Source organism: Neofelis nebulosa, chromosome 4 (assembly GCF_028018385.1).
Source record: "Neofelis nebulosa isolate mNeoNeb1 chromosome 4, mNeoNeb1.pri, whole genome shotgun sequence".
Lineage (NCBI taxonomy): Eukaryota > Metazoa > Chordata > Mammalia > Carnivora > Felidae > Neofelis > Neofelis nebulosa.
The window spans coordinates 45,253,984-45,276,351 of record NC_080785.1 but is presented as its reverse complement, the minus strand read 5'-3'; the positions used below and the strand labels follow the sequence as shown (position 1 = coordinate 45,276,351).

The following is a 22,368-nucleotide window of genomic DNA, read 5'->3' as shown; positions in this document are numbered from 1 at the left end:
ACTATTTTTTGAAGTTTGTGTATTTATTTTGAGAGAGACAGAGATAGCGCAAGTGTGGGAGGTACAGAGAGAGAGAGAGAGTCCCAAACAGGCTTCATGCTGCCAATGCAGAGCCCGATGAAGGGCTTAAATTCATGAAACTGCAGGGGCGCCTGGGTGGCTCAGTCGGTTGAGCGTCCGACTTCGGCTCAGGTCATGATCTCGCAGTCCGTGAGTTCAAGCCCCGCGTCGGGCTCTGTGCTGACAGCTCAGAGCCTGGAGCCTGTTTCAGATTCTGTGTCTCCCTCTCTCTCTGACCCTCCCCTGTTCATGCTCTGTCTCTCTCTGTCTCAAAAATAAATAAACGTTAAAAAAAAAAAATTAAAAAAAAAATTCATGAAACTGCAAGATCATGACCTGAGCTGAAATCAAGAGTCAGACGCTTAACCGACTGAGCCACCCAGGTGCCCCGTGTGTATATATTTTAATAGAATTCCTAAAGGACTAAAAAAAGTCATCCAAAACTTGTAACCTTACATGGCTTGGATTATGTATTCGATACATGGTCTCATGACATTTTACTTTGAAATTTGATTAATGTGGCTACAAATGAGCATTGTTCCATTGAGTGACCACACAGAGAGAGCCGGAAAACATTGCAACATAATCAGCTGTCCTGCATCACCTTAGGTGGCAGTAGTAATGTGCCTCAAGTATCAGAGAAGGAGCTTCCTTTTTTCATTGTCACTGTTAACCTGACAGAAAAAGTAGAATTGGCCTGATATTATTACACTGAAATGAACCCTCAACTATGGAGTATTCAGAAAGAATAACCAGCAGCCAAACAAATTAGGAATGCATAGAAAGGATGTTAACTACTTGAGTAGTATTTTATAGGTGAAAACCAAGTCTGAGGAAGGTAGAGGAGCTGGCCAAAGGTTGTACAGCTAGTAAGTAGCGTTACCAGCATTCACACATATCTACATGACTCTAAAGTTATTTGATTATTGCATCATCCAGAATGTTGCTAAGCCCAAGTTATACAATATGGTATAGCCATTAACATATCAAAGTTGTTTCTTAAATAAAGGTGCCTTTGTGTTAATTTATCACCATTACATGAATTATACTTTCACAGTACTTTTTACTTATTACTTTTAACAGCTTTGTTGAGATATAATTTATATGAAAACAATTCACTCAATTAAGGTGTACAACTTAATGATTTTTAGCGTATCCACAAGGTTGTGCAACCATTAGCAGTCACTTTCCATTCCCTCCTATCCCACACCCACCCCTTGCGCTAAGAAGCCACTAGTCTGTTTACAGTGTTTATAGATTTGCCGATTCTGTGCATTTCATATAAATGGGATCACACAAATGCAGTCCTTTGTGACTGGCTTCTTTAACTTAGCAGAATGTTTTTAAGGCTCATCCATGTAGTAGCATGTGTAAGTACTCTGTTTCTTTTTATGGCTGAATAATATTCTGTAATATTGATATGCCTCATTTAATTTATTCTTCAGTTGATGGACATTTGAGTTGTTTTTCCTTTTGGAGCTATTATAAATATTGCTGATGTAAATGTTTGTGAACAAGTATTTGAGTGGACGTATATTTTCCTTAATCTGGGGTAGAAACCTAGAATTGTCATTGCTGCCTCCCCTGGCAACTCAGTGTCTACCTTTCTGAGGAACTGACAACCTGTTTCCAAAGCGACTACCTGATTACATTACCACTCTCAATGTTTGAGGTATTCTGATTTCTCCGTGTCTTTGCCAACACTTGGTATTATGCATCTTTTTACCCCTTTCATTTAATTCTCATAATGATATGAATTAGCCAAAGAAAATATTCTTCCTGCCATTTTATAGATAAAAACTCCAAAATCAATAAACATTAAATGAGAAACACAGGATGAGTGCAGAGGGGAAGTGGTGTGGATCATTCAAAACAACATATCATCCAAAAGGAATTTAAGTTTTAAAATCTGACACAGCTATGTTGGATGTTATTAATCCTGTTTCCCACCCCTGCATTTTAAAGGTGATGAAACTAGAGCCCAGATAAGGGAAGTGAATTGATCAGTGACTTAAAGCTGCTTGGTAGGGTGGTCAATCCATTGCATGGCCTATTGCTGAATGCAATAGGGATGTACAGGGATGTACAAACTCATCCATGTCATGGCACTCCATTTTCTTAACTCATTCATCGATGCTGGACTTTTATTAAAATAAATACATCTCAATTCATTTGGGGTATCAGAAGGTCAGCAAAGTTGAAACCTCCCATTGGGAAGCTTCTGATAGAATTTGTTCCACATTTTGCCTACGATTACATTGATGTGAGGGCAGGAAATTAATGCAGGTACTGTTACTTGGTGACATTCTTGGATCAGATGGCTTTGATATGAATTCTGGTTCTGTCACTAACTGCTTGACCCTTTCTGTATTTCTGTCTCTTTATTTTTAAATATGGGCAATAATAGTGTCTATCTCCTAGAACTGTTTTGAGAATAAAAGAGCTAATTGCTGTAAGGAGATTAGCACAGTGCTTGGCTCCTAGAAAGTCCTCAGTAAACGTTGACAATTATTATTACATAACATCAGCTTGCTTAGACCACTGAAAACATTGTAGTCTGAGATTTGTAGAAAATAAATGAATCATCCTTTTTCAAAAGTAGCTTCACTAAAGGAGCAGGCATAGGAAATAGCTAATTTCTAAAGTCTTCATAATTTTGAGCTATATGGAACCTAATGCAATTAAAAATTAGTTTTAATGTTTATTTCTTTTGGGAGAGAGAGGGAGCAAGCAGGGGAGGGCCAGAGGGAGAGGGAGAGAGAGAATCCCAAGCAGACTCTGCGCTTCCCTCTCAGAGCCTGATGTGGGGCTTGATCCCACAAACTGAGCCGAAATCAAGAGTCAGATGCTCAACTGATGGAGCTACCCAGGCGCCCCCGCAATACAATTTTTTTGAGAAACAACTCCCCAATCCTTTACAAATTATGAACTCATTTCCTTTTACTGTAACTTTGGTTAGAAACCAACCTGGAAATTTCAATTTGAGGTGACCTCATCCCCAACAATGTGGAAGTCTCACTAAAGCACCTATGCCTGTTATGGATGTAATATATTAGTAGTGTTTATCCTTAGTATCTTTGTTGGTTTATCAAGATGAAAACCCACTGAATTATTTTAAGGTGCCTACTGTATATATTTGTGTTCCGTTGTGGAAGAAGGAACACTCAATGGGCAATCAGGAGACAGGATTGGAATCCTGGCCCTTCTCTGCTGTAGTTCAGGACTAAGCTCATCTGAGCCCTAAGCTTCTGTTTCCTCATCTGGAAATGGGGGCTGTAGGGATCAACAATTTTTCCTCAGAGGGTAGTCATTAGGACCAAGTGATAATCTGAATATAACAGCACTAGCACAGTGCCTGGCCCACAGCGAGGGCTCAGTAAATGACAGCTAAACAGCAGTGTAATGGGGTTCTGTGTGCCACACATGAGATTTGGAGGCAGATTCGATGGTGAGTTTAGGTGAAGAAATTGGACATGTCTGTGTTCACATAGAGCATGATTCATGTCTACTCTGCTGTTGCTGCTGCTGCTTTCCTGTAACCAATTTTAGAGCCTATCTTGGCAGCTGGAAGTATTTGGGATTAATTTCACACTCACTTTATGAGTTGAGCATTTTCCTGCAAGCAGCTCCCTGGGCCTCTGCCTCATTACTTTGGCATCAACTGATATGGCAGTTGGACATAGATGTCCTTTGGGGTCTCCATTTTATTTGGAAACCTTCACTTTGAAAAAGCAAAACAAAGACTATCAACACATTTGTGCCTGAAATCGTTAGCATTTATTGTTTCCTAAACCCCTCCCTTTCTATAGTTCTGTTGAACACCAGGGAACACACATCTTGCACAGCCAGTGATAAGCACTAAAAAGTCACACTCCTTCAGATTCAAATCCTAGCAGCTGGTTGGCCTCATTTCACATTTCCAGGTGAGCAGCAAGATCCTCTAGGCCTTGGTGGGACAGATCTAAATCTTGATGGGTCTAGTTTTTCCAGTCTTTTTTACTATGTTAATTCTGCTAAATTCATTTGGCTCTCATGGCGAACAAAGTAAACTTGGCTGTTACGTGTAAAACTAAATTGAGAACATGGAGATCTGTTTAGTATTTCATGCTGGCCAGTAGGTCAGGAAGATTTTCCTTGGGGGTAATTTACATAAGGAATTGTTTATCCCATTTCTTTCCAATTTCTGTGACCATTTGGGGATAGCAGACTTTCCACAATGGCACAGAAATATAACCAGCGAGACTGAAACTTAGAGAAATGAAGCTTCTCCCGGATTGATGTATTTTGGGCCTTGCCTAGGAAAGATCCTGTGGCTTGGGCTGCTGTCTCACTGAGAAGTCATTCTTCTACCACAGCTGTGTTTAGCAAGTTGGGTGGGTCCACGAACTGACATGCTGTTACACTTAGTAAGAATTTTCCCTTGATAGTGAGGAACGTGCATAAAAGCCTCACTTAAGTCCCAGCAAATGCCCAAATGTTTACTGTGACCGATAGCTGCTTTGAGTGCAGCTTCCATCAGGTGACAGCCCCAAGTCAGAGTACTCCGTGGCCACCCAGTACCTATAGTGTTACATGCACGCTCTCCACCTTGACATTCTGCTTCCTCTTTAGCAGTTGCCCAGATGACCTTTTTTTGTCTCATCAAATGCTTTTCCCAAACTGGAATATTTGCTCCTTCCTGAACAAGCAGCCTCTACTTTTCTGCTTTAATGAATTTGCTCAAGTTGTTTCCTGTACTTTTAAAGCCCCCTCACCCAATATCTGTTCTTGAGGATGGATTTCAGGTACCTCTTCTCAGTGGCACACTGGTAAATATTTGACAACTGGTTCTCTGGGAAGGTGGGAGTTTGGGGGGAGACCTGGCTCTGTAACATTTGTTGGTGTTCATGTGGTAAATACTTCCACCATGGCTGATTTCAAGCTACCAACGTGAGGTCACTGAAGGTGAAGTTGGGAAGAAATGGGCAGTAGCCCACCATTGCAGAGTGTTTCCAATGTACAGATACGGTAGGCATAAGTGACCTCAAGGGCCTAGATAATAGTGAACTAATTAAGAAGTAATGAGTTTTGAGTATTTATCACCTTTGTTTTGGTGTGATTTCTTTAAGTTTATGTAACTTAAGTTTTAAGTAATGGTCGTGTTTAACAGCTGGCACACAAAATTGAAAACAGGACAACCTGTCCTTTCTCTGGAGCCTGTAGGAACTGGCCAAGTTGCTTCTTCCTCCACCTTTTCCTTTGTAAAGTGCTCCAGACTCAGTAATAGTTAAACCTTTCTCTGAACCTGGCAGGTGCTTCAGGTTGCACGCAGGGTTTGGATTGAGAGACTCCAAAGTGCGACTCCTGGTCTCTCACTTGCTATGTGATGGTCAAGCTGCCCACTTAATTTGCACTTCCCGTGCAAAATGAAAATGCAGGGCCCTTGTTAAAAGTCAGGAAGAAAGTGCTGTTAAAATAGCCACTAAAATCTAAAGCCTTTTCCTTTCTTCAGCAGTCTCTCTTTCACACTTTCTCATGTTTTTATTTTCTATTTAATGTCATTCCAAGTATAGAAAAATTAAGATTATTTGCATGAATGTTACCATCAATCCTTATATTGTTCGATGCCAGTTTTAAATGCAAATATAAGAGCATTTAACCGTAAGTTAATGAACGTATCTCCTCTGCTCATGTGTATGTTCTGTTGCCCCATCATTGACTTCACGTATAAAACACAAGTTCAAAAATAAAATTATTAAGAATTTAAAGACAGAGGCAGCAGGGCATTAAACCAAGCATGGAGCCTTTCGAAGCACAGGCACAGTTTACATCCCTGTGCACAGTACGGGGCAAATTTCTTACATCCGCTGAGCCTCAGAGGCCTCATCTGTAAAACAGAGATATGCCAACCAGGTGGAGGAGTGGGGATTGAAGACACTGGTACCTGTATGGCACAGCAGAATGTTTGGCATGCAGTCTGTGCTCACTTAATTACAGGGATTATTATTAACCTACTAATCATAATATTGACGGCATTTTTCCTTTACAGTTCATAGGGTCTTCCCTACAGTGTCGCCACTTGCCTCTGACGTATTTTCCTTTTCCCATTATTAACTCTCTGAAGGTAGAGATGAAATCTGTCACCATTGAATTCCCTAGAGTGGTTTCTGCAACTTCTTGCATATACCTGGCACTCAGGAGGTGTTTATAACCTTGATCTTTGTATGATTTGGGCTTATTGACAATACGCATCTGTGTCATAATATGATGGTTCCCACAATGAGGCTTAATTGGTAACACTCACAGGAAAAAAAGAATATAAATGTAGACTTTAACAGGAGTCAGTTGTAATCATGGTGAAGCTGGGGGAAGAAGCAGATGATTCCAGGTGTTTTGGTTTATGGAAAGTGGCCTCTGTCTCTTAGAGGAGACTTCTTGAAGTAATAGGGAAGGGATGAGTTCCAAGCCTCATTTGAGTAAAAGAGGCCCCAGGGATATTAACTCTGGCCCATAGTAATCTGTCCCTTTGCGAACTTCTTTTACACTTATTTTCTGTTCTGCACAATTAGGACATTATTACAGTAATGTTTCTTTCCACTAATTGGTTGGATATTTATGTTTCCTGTCCAAAAAATTATAAGATCCTTATGGGCTAGAAGATATCATGTACTGTTTTGAACACCTATGGAAAGAAGGTAGCACAGTACTAGGTACGTAGTAAGCAATGCACTTTATTACAATGCTGACCTTGGTCCAAACTCCCAGGGTTCCCTGGAGACTGAATGTGAGTTGTGATTGTCTTTTATAACTCTTGCAGGCCCTCAACCAAATGCCAGAGTATCATGGTCTGCCTGGCATTGTCAGGCAAACACCTTGCCTTGACAGCTTTGTCTTTTCCTAACCTACATCTCTTTTCCAGTGTCTCCCAGACACTCTGAGGACTGTCCCCCAACAGCCCCCATTGCTACATGGAATTTGGGAGACCACACAGCTGTAAACTCTTACTTGTTTGAATGATGATTTTTTAACAAGCCCTTTGGGCCAGTTTCAATAAGCCATGAAATATCACCAAATGGCTCATCTGCACTAGGGTTCTGAAAGTCATCTGAGCTCTAGTCCCTCAAGCTGGCAGGGACTGACAGAAAGGAGCACACATTGCCCTAGCTTTTCCTATTCCTGTTCTGGGGGCTGTAAGACGCCTTGAGCCTCTGGGCCAGTCAGTTCATTACTTTTAATGAGCACAAAATTCACCGAGACATTAAAATAAAACACCAATGGGCAGTCTTGGATGTTCTATTCAATTGTTGCTTTAGTTCTTTTTTCCACAAGAGTATTCAAGAGGATGAAAAAAAAAAAAAGCCAATTCTACTCCTGCCAGTTTTATCCTAAGTAGATTTGGCATTGTAAAGCTAACACACCCTGAACGTTTTTTTTTCTTTCAGATCCCTGTGGGCTAGCGCCTGACATTTGTGTTAAAAATGACATTACTCAATTGGTCAAATGTTTGAACATTATCTACCTTTTGGATATAATAAAGAAATACTGGATATCTCAACACCATGTAGCATATAAAGACTAATAATCAGAGGCAGATAATTACTTTCTGAAAAGGATGTAATGAAATCATTATTTTAAATTACGCGGCAAATGTGGTTATTTTGATATTTTTTAATTGATCCATCTCTAGCTAGTAATAAAGACTATAAGAATTGTATTAGAGGTTACTTCTATTATCATATATTGTAGAAGGTCAATTGATGGTGAACCAGACACAAAACAATGTCCCCATTAAGCTGATTTCATGGATATTTTCATCCCCTGGCCATATGGATTTGAAATTACATCAGGGATTTTTTTTTTTTTTTTAAAGAAGGAAGTGAGCAGATGAATGATAACTATTTTATTACTCAACATAGCTTGTGTTTGTGGAAGACAAAGTTCATCAAGCTGTTTTAAAGAAAAACACAAGTGTGCCAAATGCAATTTGTTGAGGGCTCAAGCATTGTGAAATTATCCCTAACTGAAGTTTGTCATTTCTGCAGGTAATCGCTCTCGCAGATGCAGTAGAGGAAAACCAAGACAGTCTGTTCCAGTCATTCACCAGGCTGAAAAGTGCCACCCATTTGGTGATTCTGCTGATTGGGCTGTGGCAGAAGCTTAGTACCGACCAGATCGCTATTCTGGAAGCAGCATTTCTGCCACTGCAGCAGGACACCCAGGAATTGGTAAGGACCCACGACTCTGCAATGGTAACAGCCATTATTGAAAAGATTGTGGTTTTAAGAAGATATCACATGGCTGTTGTATTTTCTAAGGTACCTGATGGAGGCTTTTTTTTTTTTTTTAACCCAGATCCTGTTTTCCTTTTCTTTAAATCATAATAAAAATGTCAAATGAAGGCCTTTTTTTTTCTAGAGCTATTTTAAAAATAGGTATAGAGTCCATTTTTATGTGGTATTCAGTCTATTTTTTATGTGCTCTTCAATCACTTAGAAGCCAGGGAAACAGTCATTTGACTGCCTGAGTGATGGCAGTAAACCTTCAGATTAGCTAATCCTTTCCTTTTCCACCAGAGAAAACAGTTCAGCCATTTTAATTTGCTCAGTGTTCTTAAATTTAAGTGTCAGTTCAAGGGTTAGGGAGAACTGAGATAGCCTTGCCAAATGACAGGAATATTTTGTCACATTTATATAGTTCTTAATACATAGTGTATAAACTTTTTTACTCTTGACCCTTTCAATAGGCAGTTTAGAACCAAAGTGGGGGGGAAGATGAGGGTTCATATTTAGAGTTTTTGTTGAGATTATATGAATAAAAACATCTCAGACCCCTCGAATTGTAGAGGTTTGTATGACTACCAGGTGTCATCATGAGGGAACTTTTTGCATGCTTTTATTTACAAAGAAATAATATACTTCTTGGAAATTAGAGACTCTTGGACTCATTTTTTTGTATTGGAAGAAACCGTTTCATGAAAAAAGCCATTTCAAACATAGCCATGAGAACATAGGGTAAAAATGATAGTACTAAAACTAACATTTCTGAGTACTTACTAAATAGGCACGAGGTGATATTTTAAGTGTTCCACAAGGATTGTCTCATTTAATCTTAAACATGGGCCTAGAAGGTTGTTAAGGTACTATTTTCACCTCCATTTAACATATGAGAAAATTTAGGCTTTGAGAGTTAAGTACCTTTTGGAAACTAGTGGATATAGAGCCATGGTTTGGGCCCAGGTCTGGCTGCTTTCAAAGCACATGTTTGTTTTTTTGTTTTTTGGTTTTTATCAATACACTGTATTTTAGCAAACAAAGTCATGAACAAGATTTTGAAAATCACAGGCTTTGTCTGTTCAATGTAATTTTGTATAATTAGGTCAAAGTATTGTCAGATGAAAAAAAAATTCAAGCTGTATTTTATATCATAAACAAAATACTAATAAATAAATTGGGAAACAATTTAGAGTATACCTTTTTTTTTAAATTCATAAAATGAAATTACTGCTAAAATTGATCTTTGAGAAGCCAGAAATGTGGACATTGTAATAACAGAGAACAAAGAATACAATTTGGGTTGTATTAGTGAGAATGATAACTGTGAACTCAGATTTAAGTAGTCAGAAAGACTTTGGTGGCCTCAGTTCCTGGTTCCACCACTCGATGATAAAGTCCTTCTGATCAGGTTTTCTGGCTGTTCTAAATCTCTACTTCTGTATTTCTAAGCTAGAAACAATAATAGGACCTACCCAAGTTGAATAAGAATTAAATGAGATAATGGAATAGAGTGGAATTATATCTTACTCATTTTTATACTCAGCCTCTGGCACAGTTCCTGACCATAGCACAGTCAATATTTGTTGGGTGAATGACTAGAGAAAGGGTGAAAGCTAATAAGAAGTGACTTGGCAGAACAGATGTAGTAGATATAATCTGGAGCATGAGGAAGCAGGGCAGGGCCAGCTGTATAATTTACAGGACCCAGAGCAAAGTGAAAATGTGGATCCCTTGTTCAAAAAAGTAGAAAAATAACCAAAATATTGTTAAAACAGATTCTAAAACAAAGCTATTTACTTTCTGTCTCATCATGATGTTTTTATTTGCTATTTTATGCTATTCTAAATGAAGAAAAATAAAAAATTTAAGTTGTCAGCAGGAATTTTACCATGAATCTTTATAATGTGCAATGCCAGTTTTAATACAAATATAAGAGCATTGGACCTATATGCAGAATCGCCAAAATTATATAATTTGTATTTTGTAGTTCATACATGCATATGTATTTTGTTCTTACAGAGCTGTGAATCACTGCACAAAATTAACTGCTTTTACTTCCCTTCTTGATATGCACACATCTACCAACACTTTCCACCTTCAGCTTACTGATGAGTAGGGAAGGAAAGAAAAAGGAGCTCTGTGTTACTCTATTTCCCTTTCCTTCTGTTACCATTTTCAGTGTAAGTAGTCGGATAATACAGGGAAGTAACAGGGGTGTAATGGACTTCCTTAGTCATTCCTGTTTCTTTGAATCTATTTGCTGACTTTCTTCATTCAAAACAAGTTTTGGTGCAATGAAACGCCTTAAAGGCTGTCAGTGCCCCCACTTAATCAGTCTAGACATGCCCTCCTTGTATTTGCTTTGAGTCTCCCTGTCTCCCACTCATTCTGGGGCCATAGAATTCTAAGCTTATGGGGCAGAAAGGTAGAAGGAATACGTACCGCACATGTCTTCCCTTCTTACACATAATTCACTGTTCCAGCAGACATCACTTACAGAAGACAAGTGCAAGATTACATTAAGAATTTCAGGGGGCGCCTGGGTAGCTCAGTTGTTAAGCATGTTACTTTGGCATAGGTCATGATCTCATGTTTCAGGCCATGATCTCACAGTTTGTGAGTTTAAGTCCCACATCAGGTGAGCTTGAGCCCTTCTTTGGGTGAACACAAGCCCCGCTTCGGGCTAACACAAGCCCTGCTTCTCTCTCTCTCTCCCTTTGCCTCTCCTGGGATTCTCTTTCTCTCTCTGCCTGTTGCTCACTAGCACCTTTCTCTCTCTCTCTCTCTCTCTCTCTCTCTCTCTCTCTCTCTCTCTCTCTCAAAAAAAAAAAAAAGAATTTCAAGGTGGTGATGGCAAAACATTAAATCAAGTGTGGGGCCCTTCTGAACGCGGGGCCCTGTGTGACCACATGGCTCACATGCTCCTGAAGGTGGCCATGAAGTGTGGTTAGACCCAGAGGAAGAATTTCCTTGAAATAAAGGTTCTCAAATGTAGGGACTGAGTCCCCAGAGAGACTGTGGAATTTCTGACTCTAGAGATCTTTCAAAACAGCCTCCTTCTGCTGGGAATAGTGTGTTCATCCCTGTAGGCAGGTGAATGGACTAGGCATCTTCTCAAGGCTTCTTTCTGCCTGCCACTGTGTTCTTTGCTGTCATAACTCCCAAAATATAGAGGGAAAAATTCTTTCAACTTTCTTCTGAATTTGGCGAGATTAGAAGGGGTGTATACTCGTTATGTCTATTGAAGCCATTAATAAGACAGGACATTTGATAAAAACATAACTTGAAAAAGAATGAATCCAAAAAGACATTTTAATACTGCTTGTTATGCTCTTCATCTTTAATTAGGTTGTGGTATTCACTTTGGACTTATACTGTTGAGACAGCTTATATATCTTGAGAAAAAAGGAATCCTTTTTCATTCTTTAAGACGTACGCATGCAGTATGTGGTTTTGACATGCTAGTTCACAATCCCCCGCATTATGCCTTTGGACCTCACAAATAAATGTTATGTGATGGGTGTCCCACTGAGATGTGAAAATGAAATATGCAAACCTGAAATAACTTGGAATGAGGGTAAGACGGGGAAGAAAGGAGTCTCTGACCAGAATGTTGAAAATATATCCCATATTGAAGTTATTATGATACCACAAAAATCTGAATGTAATTTAGACGGTTTGGTTGGAAGTGGATGGCAGAGTACATGTGTGAGGGGGAGAACTTAAGACATGTGGACAACATTTTCAGAAGAGACTCTCAGTTCAAGGTCAGATGTCCCCACAAGTATTGAGAGGTGGACGAAAGTGCTCAGAAGATGTTTTATTTATGTTGCACATAGTACTGCACAATGGTTTGTTGTATTGTTATTTAGATGGCATGTGTCACAAACGGCAGGCTAAATGCCGTAGTTCACTCTGGAATATTTTCTGAACTGGCATCAGGTTCACAAAGCATAAATATTTAGAATTTATTATTCCTAATGAAAAGTGATGTTCTTCACAATATCCTATCAGTATTTTTTTAAATGCCATCTCATTTGGATCAGAATTCATCATTGTTTTCTTTGATCTGTTTCTTAAATGCTTTTCTATTTTTGTCACTTCTCATTACTGTTTGGGGGCAAATAAATGCTGGTGTTGCAGACTGTTATGTGTGACTTTTTCAAGGTGTTGAAAGTTACATATGCCAAATGTGTTTTTGTAGGGATACTTCCCTTCACTTTAAGAAAACACATTAACTGTTCTATTTGGCATCTCCAAAAAGAGCTCTTAAACTCAGTTCCATCAGTGGATTTGATAATATAGTATTGTCCCTACCATCTTCCTGTGATGGAGAAGTTTTGCCCCAAATAATGTGTTCTATCAGTGTACCTGATGCCGCAATTCTAAAACTGTTTTCTTTTCAGTTTAGGGGCTGAGGATTTCAGAGTATCTGCAATGCGGAATTGTAACATACATCTACTGACCCTTTATCTACATGAAGTTCTATGGAAAATACTGTCTACTTAGGTCATGAAGGGCTGTGTAATGGTTTGAGTCTGAGGGAGTGTTTAATTGTGATAGAACACCTCTCTCGTGATGTTACACAAAAGCCAAAACTGCAAAACTCCGCATACCTCAGGATTGGCTTAAAATCTTTTCATCCGGTCATATTTGCATTCAGTGAATATTTATTAAGTACCTACTATGTTTCAGGCAGTGTTCTAGGTTCTTGGCGTATTTTAATAAACAAAACAGAGTTAGAGCCTATCCTCCGTGGATTTACTTCAACATTGTAAGCAAACATATTCCAGTCACAGTCAGCCATAAACATATTGGCTATCTGATTTAGTAGCCACTTGTCATATGTGGCTATTTAAAGTGAAATTTAAATAAAGTGAAATAAAATTAAAATTTCAGTTCCACGATTTCACTAGCTATATTTCAACTGCTTAGTAGCCACATTGGAAAGTTCAAATATAGAACATTCCCAGAAGCACCTGGTTGGCTCAATCAGTTACGCATCCTACTCATGATTTTGGCTCAGGTCATGATCTCACAGAATGATTTTGAGCCCCACGTTGAGCTCTGCATTGACAGTGTGGAGCCTGCTTGGGATTCTCTCCTTCTTTCTCTGCCCCTCTCCCACTCTCTCTTTCTTTCTCAAAATAAATAAACTTTAAACAAAAAAGAACATTTCTTTCATTGCAGTACGTTCTATTGCATAGTACTCTCTATCATTAAAAGAGAAAGGGTTTTGTCAGTTGGGTTAAACAACTTGAGCACAGTTTAGCAAATTAATGAAAGTAGGGTAGGACACTGACATTAAGTTATGCCGCGGCATTTGCTTTAGCAGCCCTTATTTCTGGTATTCCGACATCATCAGCCTGGTCACATGTGCAATGACCAGACTTTTTCTAGGGAGATGAATGCATCTACATAAAAGGGAGGCAATAAGCTGGCACAAGTGCTGCTACTCCCCCTTCACATGACCTTGGTAGACATTATGATCATCACAAATTCTTTCCTGTTGAGCCTGAACATGATCTCAGAATCCTTTTGAATACAGCATTTGAGGTAGTCACTATCACTTGCAGTTGGTATATGGATAAATCCTCTTTGCCCTTCTTGAACTCTGTACAGATCTGCTCCTCCTTCTCTTAGCCAACAGCTTAGATGACTAAGATTCTTTAAGATGATGGGGCGCCTGGGTGGCTCAGTCGGTTAAGCGGCCGACTTCGGCTCAGGTCATGATCTCGCGGTCCATGAGTTCGAGCCCCGCGTCGGACTCTGTGCTGACAGCTCAGAGCCCGGAGCCTATTTCAGATTCTGTGTCTCCCTCTCTCTGACCCTCCCCTGTTCATGCTCTGTCTCTCCCTGTCTCAAAAATAAATAAAACGTTAAAAAAATTAAAAAAAAAAAAGATGAAGTCTGGAAGATGGCAAGAGAACAAGTAGGAACAATAGTGTTATTTCCCAATGGGCTTTCTCAGACTTAGGCTCTAAATGTTCATTTATGTTCCACCTGACTCCAGAGGAATCCCCAAGGAAAAGAGAAACGGAGCACTGGTTTGGAGACCTGATTATGTACAGTCTTAGATTTGGAAGGAATGTTGGCACATTGCGTAGCATTTTGCCTTACTTTTTCTTTTCTTTCAAAGTTCACTTAATATCTTTAGTAGATATTATCTACTATTTGAAAAAGAAAAGCTTTATTGTGTTCTTAAGATTTTAACAGTTACCTTCCTTAACATTGAACTTTCAGATCCCCTGAGAAAGTTAAGGTGGAAATTTACATCAGTGGGGGAGGAGATTTGGACCTTCAGCCTTACTTTTTGATTGATTATTCCTTTTACAAGCTGATATGGAAAGAGAGACTTATTTTTAACATTTTCAACATGGTTCATGTGAGAAAACAGATGTTTATAATAGGAAATCCTATTGTGTGGAGGGACTTATCAAGACTCACTTACAAGGCTTGAAGGCTTCTACGTCACAGGTCAGATTTGATGTAAGGGCCATTGTGCCTCCTGTCTGGATTGAGTGATGACTGAGATGGCTAATCATTGCTGTTATTAATGTCCTCGTCTTAGAAGGCAAACAAAAGGAGGAAGTCTGGTGTCAGTATCAAGTCTGCCTTTAAGACTGTTGAAGTATCATCACAATTATAAATGTCTATGGGAACATAGTGGAGAAAGTAAATATTTTGGTATTCCCCTTGATCTTAGCCAACAAGATGAACATAAAAGAATTAGTTCACGTTCACAATGGCCACATACTCTGTGCTGTTCCTAGTTGCATGCAACTGGGGTGTTATGTAGTGGTATAGTTTTCCACTTCACCGGTGTTGAGTAATGCTTATCTCAGAGCCTTTCTGATAACTTGCTTGCTGTTTTAAAAATTGAAATACATCAGAATAGGAGCCAAGTAGAATGCAGTATACAAGTGATGATGTGTAATCTTTGACATTTCCCTTAAGTATACCAAATATGAAACAGTACTTTAACGGATGTCTTTAATATTATCTATGCATTCAAGGGTAGAGAGACTAAATAAATGAGCAAAGAATTGATTAATTGAAGCTTCACTCTCACTATATGCCATCCCCAAATCTTTGTGAAGCGAAGTGTGGTTTAAATATAAATGACTAAGTAAAATTCACACAACCATGGTGAGGAAAATAATGATCATCATCATCCTCATAACGCCCACCGATTTGATTCATGGCTAGAAGTGTATTTATAGTAATGTAATTTCCCTAAAATACCTTTACCCAACTTAGTTTGAGTCTACTAATTATAAAGAGATGATCTTGACATGTCTGGGACATTACACGCTTTTGGAAATGTACATGTGGAAATTGTGGACTCTTTCCTCTAAAACTAGCGCTCTCTGTGTGCTATAACCACACACAGAGCTGCTCCAGGGTCAGTCAGTCACTCTGGACTGCTGTTGTTCATTTGGAAATTTCCTCAGAAACCCCTTTGGCTTGCATCCTTGTTATTCTACCTGGCTTTCTGTGGTGGCATTTGAAATAGCCTTTCTGCCCATGTCTCTGCTCTGGTACTCCCTGTACCTCACTGCTAGACTCAGCCCTGTGCTCTGTCGTCACACGTCTGCTTGCATACTTTCTGTGGCTCTCTGCTCCTGGTTCAGTTTGCGCTCCAGTGCCAGGCATTCAGGACTTTCAGTCACTTGGCACCACCACATCTTCTTTCTAAAACTCAGCTTCTGTGACTCCCCAGCTTTCCTCCTCCGTTCTGGGAAATCTGACTTACCATGGGTACACAACTTCTTTCCAGCATGCCAGGGCTAAGAGTGCTTTTTTCTTCACCTAACATAGTGTCCTCTGTTTACCCCTCTATCCACCCTCATTAAGAAGCAGATCAATTCTCATTCCCTCCTTATTTATTCTGGCTTACATCCTCTTGTGAATTTCACTTGGGGGTATGACATAATTTAGCTCTCATTATGTATTCTGAAATTGTCAACGTGTTTGTCTTGTATTCTAATAAATGTAGGGACAGATTCTTTTACATCCCCACAGACTTAAAGCTTAAATTAAGCATATAGTTGGATATAAATATTTAGGGATTGCTTGATACCCCATTTATTTTCATAGTGTTCCGCACATTTACAGATTTGTCTTCAGCAACTGTATAGTTTTATTAGAAAAGGAAGCATTCTCCTTCCATTTTGTACCACCCCCTTTTTTGCAAGCAACTTCAAATATTTTGGAGTTCTGCAAGAGTGCATCTTGAGCACTCCTGTATGGATGGCAAAAGATATAGGTAAATTGATAGCCAGACCACCACACATGTATTTATTTATACCTATATTCATTCACATGTCCTGTAATTTAATCCAGTAAACACAGAAATTTTTAATCTGACCAGTGATGAATATATGCAAGTGAAAACATTAGGTATGCCTCACCCATATTGATTTAGTCAAATTTAGCAATAAATAGTGCTGATAGATGTGTAGTAAAATTTACATACCCACTTCTTTCTATAGGCTTTCCAAAGCGTCCTCTAGGAAAAGGTAGGTCATAAAATGAATCTAACACTTGGCACCAATAATCTAAGTTAATGCATTGGAAGTAGTAAACTAAAATCCATTTAGTTTGTTTTTATAATTATGGAATGCCGAAAGCAACCTAAATGCTTATAGTTGGACAATACAAACTATGGTATATCAGTTGAATAGAAGATTATGTCACAGTAGGGTTCAGATTTTTTTTTTTTTTTTTTTGGAGCAAATACTTAACTAGCTCTATGTCCTTAAGCAAATCATGGAACTCTCTAAGCATTGGTTTTCTTATCTGTACAGTGGTGAGCTAGACAAGACCCCAAGGACTGGTTTTGCTTTGAAGAGATGTGAGAATGGCGATTTGGATTTTATTTCAGCTTGCTTTCACTTTATATTCCTACTGAACCAGTAAACAAATGGTACAGAGGAAGAACATGAGATTAAGAAAGGGAGTGAACTTGGCTCTCCAGTGCCTTTCTCATGAAGGCATGCCCAGAGTTTGATGGAAAACACAGTTTGCACAGGGTGAGGAATCTGCCAGTTCAGAGGTGTTTAGAACCAGAGGCTCACTGTCTTTCACACAGTTAGTCTGGGAGAAGGGCCACGTCGGTGTCTGAGGAGTTGTTCCACATGGAATTTCTTTTTTCATTGCAGGTATATCCTTTCCTCTACTATATTCTTTTTATTGCGTAATCTGGCCTTCATTAAGTTTGGCTGTGGCCTACAACAAATGATTTACTGAAACACAGTAAACATTGAATGAAAAAATACATAAAGCAAGGTTTTTCTTCCTTAAGAAGACATATCCAAATTCTTTTTATTTCATTTTTTATTTTTTTACACAAAGTAACTGAAAATTACCTTGCTTGTTTGGTCTCCATGAAGTAGACCGCATGCTGAGCCTCCCTTGGGTGTTTTCACCATCATTTTCAAATTCAGGGTTTGATGTTTAGTTATATATATCATCTGGAAGACCAAAATGCCACTACTGTTACTCCTACTACTGCTAGTACTACTACTATTACAAATACAGAGGTGCTAAACCATGTTTCAAAAAATTGCATTACATGTGTGACCTCAAAGGTGTGCAGGTATTATGAGGATACCCTTTGTATACCTCTGAAGAGTCCTATGAGGACTGATTGAGATAATGTACGTGAAATGCCAAATGTGGGGCCGGGCATATGATGATCATCCAAGAATTATTAGCTATTAATAGTACTACTGGCTTTCAATAATAATGTGCTGTAAGTTACAGCAGTATTTTATAGACCACTTAGGAAAAAAATACCTGTCAAACTATGACATAGTGTTCTTTCTCTTTTAACTTTTTTTCCCCCAAAACTCTGAAGGGTCATGTAAGGTTTTTAGTAAGTATTGAAGGAATTCTTGTAGACTTATTTAGACATAGTTTATCATAGATTACTCTCGTGTCTGAAGATATAAGCAACATAAATTGGTTAAAGTGTTCCTGAAACTTCTCCACATTCAGAATTTGATTCTCTCCACTCATATGTTTTCCCACATAGCATTGTCCTGTGTGCCATATGTGTGTCCCGTGTGCCGCGAAGAGCTCTGTTGATGCAGCATTTAAGAGTGGGCCACTGTTGCCTTCCTGATTTTCTTCTGAGCCTCTGATATCCATTTAATTTTAATTTTTTATTAGAGAGAGAGAGTATGTGTGTACGCACATGAATGGGGGTAGGGCAGAGGAGAGAGAGAGAGAGAGAGAGAGAGAGAGAGAGAGTGAGTGAGAGAGAGTGTCCCAAGCAGGTTCCAAGCTGAGTGTGATGCAGGGCTTGATCCCATGACCCTGGGATCATGACCTGAGCTGAAATCAAGAGTTGGACACTCGGCCAACTGAGCCACCAAGGCATCCCCTGATATCCAGTTTTAACACTTTCCTTTTTGACTAAGCTCAAAGCTTTACTTTTTCCCTCGTTTGAATCCTGTGTTGCTGGAAGTTAAGCAGCTTCCATCCAGAGTTAGCAGGAAATTTTAGGCAAATTGATGTTTATCGCTTAAACGATAGTTCTGTGTGATACATTAATTAATCAAACCACATCTATTCCAGAGATTTGGTCATTTCTCCTACTTCAGTTACATTGCTTGGCATAGATTTTTAATGTGGGTGCATGTATCTCAGTAACAAAGGGTAACACATTTCTTCTATCTGTATCTTCTTGTCTTACCTCCTGGAAATCACATAGCTTTTGCTTTTGCAAAAAAATACAAATTGTTGTCATTCTTCTGTCATGAATATATGCTTCACTAATTTCAAATTTGTACTTCCGACTGCCCTATTCCAACTTTTTTATTCAGTGAATCATAGTATATTTTAAAAGACAGAGGCTCCTGGGTGGTTCATTTGGTTAAGCATCTGACTCTAGATTATGGCTCAGGTCATGATCTCATGGTAGTGAGACCAAGCCCCACATTGGGCTCAATGCTGGACATGGAGCCTGCTTGGGATTCTCCCTCTCCCTCTCCCTCTCCCTCTCCCTCTCCCTCTCCCTCTCCCTCTCCCTCTCCCTCTCCCCCTTCCCTGCTCTTGCACTCTCTCTCTTTCTCTCTCTCTCTCTCTCTCTCTCTCTCACAAAAAAAATATATATAGTATGACAATCAGTTAAATAGGAGAGTCTGAGCATTGTATATATGCCAGGTGAAATGATAATGTAAGAACCGCTGGGACAAAGGCTGTGCATACACAGGAACTGACAGTGATAGCATAGCATGACTGGAGCCTAGAAGCCAGCAGTTGTTAGATAAGATACTTCCCTATGTCAGAGATGTTAAAATGTGCGGGGAAAACCTAGAATTGGTGGAATGTAATTGTAAGAACAGAGTAAAAGAATGATAATTTTAGTCATTCTTTATTATGAGTTAATTTGTGAGTAATTTGAGTTGGGGACAGGAAGTTATTGAAAAAAGCAAGACCTTGGTTTTCCACCTTGAAGCAGGCATCCCTGACCAGAAGCAGATTTCACATAAATCAGAAAAAAATCTTACCAGTTGCTACTTTTTGAACAGAAAGTCACGAATAAGCTGTGAAAAGTAATGACTGTTGAGTACCAATTGCTATAACTTTTAATCTGACAGATTTATAAAATCTGAGTTTAAATTTTGCTGATATGTTATTTATGAGAACTGCAGGAACCCAGATCTTCTCTCCCACCACAGTGAATAAGAATATGCAGATGAAATAACTGATATTGTTAGCAGGAATATGCTTCACTTTCTGCATTTAGAGTAGCAAGAGTTTCCATTTTCCTGGAAATAAAATCTGATTTCTGTGGTTTAATGGCAGTGGTTAGTTGTAGTTGCTTTCTAACCCATTTGTTCTAAATTCAAGGTTATAAAATTTCTATATAGTTTTTAGCAATCTCAGAACCAAGTCCTATAAGCTTCACTAAAAACAGGATTTCCCCTTTTTGTAGAGAAAAAAGGAGAGAAATCACACACACACACGCGTACACACACACACATACACACAGAGGCCTGCCTCCCACAATTCAAAATAATAAAATTAACTTTTATTGAGCATTATTATGTGTTAGATATTGGCCAAGGACTCTGCATATGCTACCCCATTTAATCGTATGTGTCTTTGAAGTAGAGGGTTGTAGCAGATGCTGTGTGTGATCTGCCCATATCTCTTCGCCTCCCACCGTTCCTACAAGCTTCTGCCTTCTGAACATCTGCAGTTCTTTGCCTGTGGACTCTTCCTGTTTGGCCAAGTCTGTACAGCCTCTGTGTTCATTCAATGATTGATGGGAATTGGTAGATTAATACCCCAGCCCTCTCGTCCCTCTGGCTGGGAAAATTCAAGGTATGTTCTACACCACCTCTCAGAGTAGTCCGACAAGGTTGCACCAGTTGCCTGTAGTGGTAATTGCTCGAACGCACAGCGGTTTATTGGCTTCTCTTCCTTCCCAGTCTCACTTCCTCACTACCCCCTGGCACTTTGTGGATCACCTCTCAGGTAAACCATTTGTGCTCACATCCTTGTCTCCTTGTATTAGTCCCAGTTTACAGATGAGAAAGTATGCCCACAGTCACACAGACAGAAAATAACATCCAGGCTTTGAATCTAAATTAGGGGGCTCACAAAAATTAACAACCTGATTTAAGGGGGAAACTTTTTTTTATAAGTACAAGTTTTAAATAATTACTACTACTACTATTATTATTATTATTATTATTATTATTATTATTATTACTAGAAAGTGTGACCAGGGGAGAGGGAAAGAAAGAGAGGATCTTAGGCATACTCCATGCTTAGTGCATAGTCCAATGCGGGGCTTAATCCCACAACCCTGGGATCATAACCTGAGCCAAAATCAAGAGTTGGACATTCAACCAACTGAGCCACCCCGGCACCCCAATGGGAAGACTTTGACCAGGTGATCTTACTGAAGTTTTTTTTTAATTTTTATTTAAAGTCATGTTAGTTAACATCCAATATAATATTAGTTTCATGTGTACACTATAGTGATACAACAGTTCCATACAACACCCAGTACTCATCACAACCAGTGCGCTCCTTAATTCCCATAACCTATTTTACCCATCTCCCTACCTACCTCCCCTCTGGTAACCATCAGTTTGTTTGCTATACTTAACAGTTTGTTCCTTGGTCTGCCTCTTTTTTCCCCCCCTTTGATAATTTGTTTTGTTTCTTAAATTCCACATGACTTATTTGGCTTAGGAAAATATTTGCTAGCTCCATCCATGTTGTTGCAAATGGCAAGATTTCATTCTTTTTATGGCTGAATAATATTCCATTACATATATATACTATGTCTTCTTTATTCATTCATCAGTCGGTGGACACTTGGGCTGCTTCCATAGTTTGGCTATTGTAGATAATGCTGCTATAAATATCAAGGTGCATATATACCTTTGAATTAGTGTTTTTGTATTCTTTGAGTAAATACCTACTACTGCAATTGCTGGGTCATAGGGTAGTTGTGTTTTTAACTTTTCAAGGAACCTCCATGCTGTTTTCCAGAGTGGCTGCACCGGTTTGCATTCCTACCAACAATGCAAGATGGTTCCCATTTCTCCACATCCTTGCCAATACCTGTTGTTTCTTGTGTTGTAAATTTTAGCCATTCTGACAGGTATATGATAATATATCATTGTAGCTTTGATTTGTATTGCCCTAATGATCAGTGATGTTGAGCATCCTTTCATGTATCTGTCAGCCATCTGTATGTCTTCTTTGGAAAAATGTCTTTCATGTCTTTGAATGGAAGAAGATATTTGCGAATGACATATCTGATCAAGGGTTAGTACCCAAAATATATAAAGAACTTATAAAAATCAACACCAAAATTGAATAATCCAAATAAAAAGTGAATAGAAGATCTGATCATACTGTAGTTTCACTCTTATCCAACTTTTTCAAGGTTAAGTGTAACTTATATTTTGTATTTCTGCCTACCTGTGTTGGATTCTATACTAGAAAATGCTGACAAATTTGACTTATTTATTTCACATAGCACTGGAATGAACTCAAACTATATATCCATATATATATATAT

The 22,368-nt window shown here is 38.9% G+C and overlaps 1 protein-coding gene across 8 annotated transcripts in view; it reads left to right on the top strand.

Moving 5' to 3' along the window:
• Nucleotides 1-22,368, top strand: part of BBS9 (Bardet-Biedl syndrome 9) — a 458,930-nt gene that overhangs the window by 365,064 nt on the left and 71,498 nt on the right. For all 8 annotated transcript variants that reach the window (XM_058724629.1, XM_058724625.1, XM_058724627.1 and 5 more), the window contains one exon: nt 8,082-8,264. In XM_058724629.1, the coding sequence (XP_058580612.1) occupies nt 8,082-8,264 (183 nt within the window). The remainder of the gene's footprint in view (nt 1-8,081; nt 8,265-22,368) is intronic.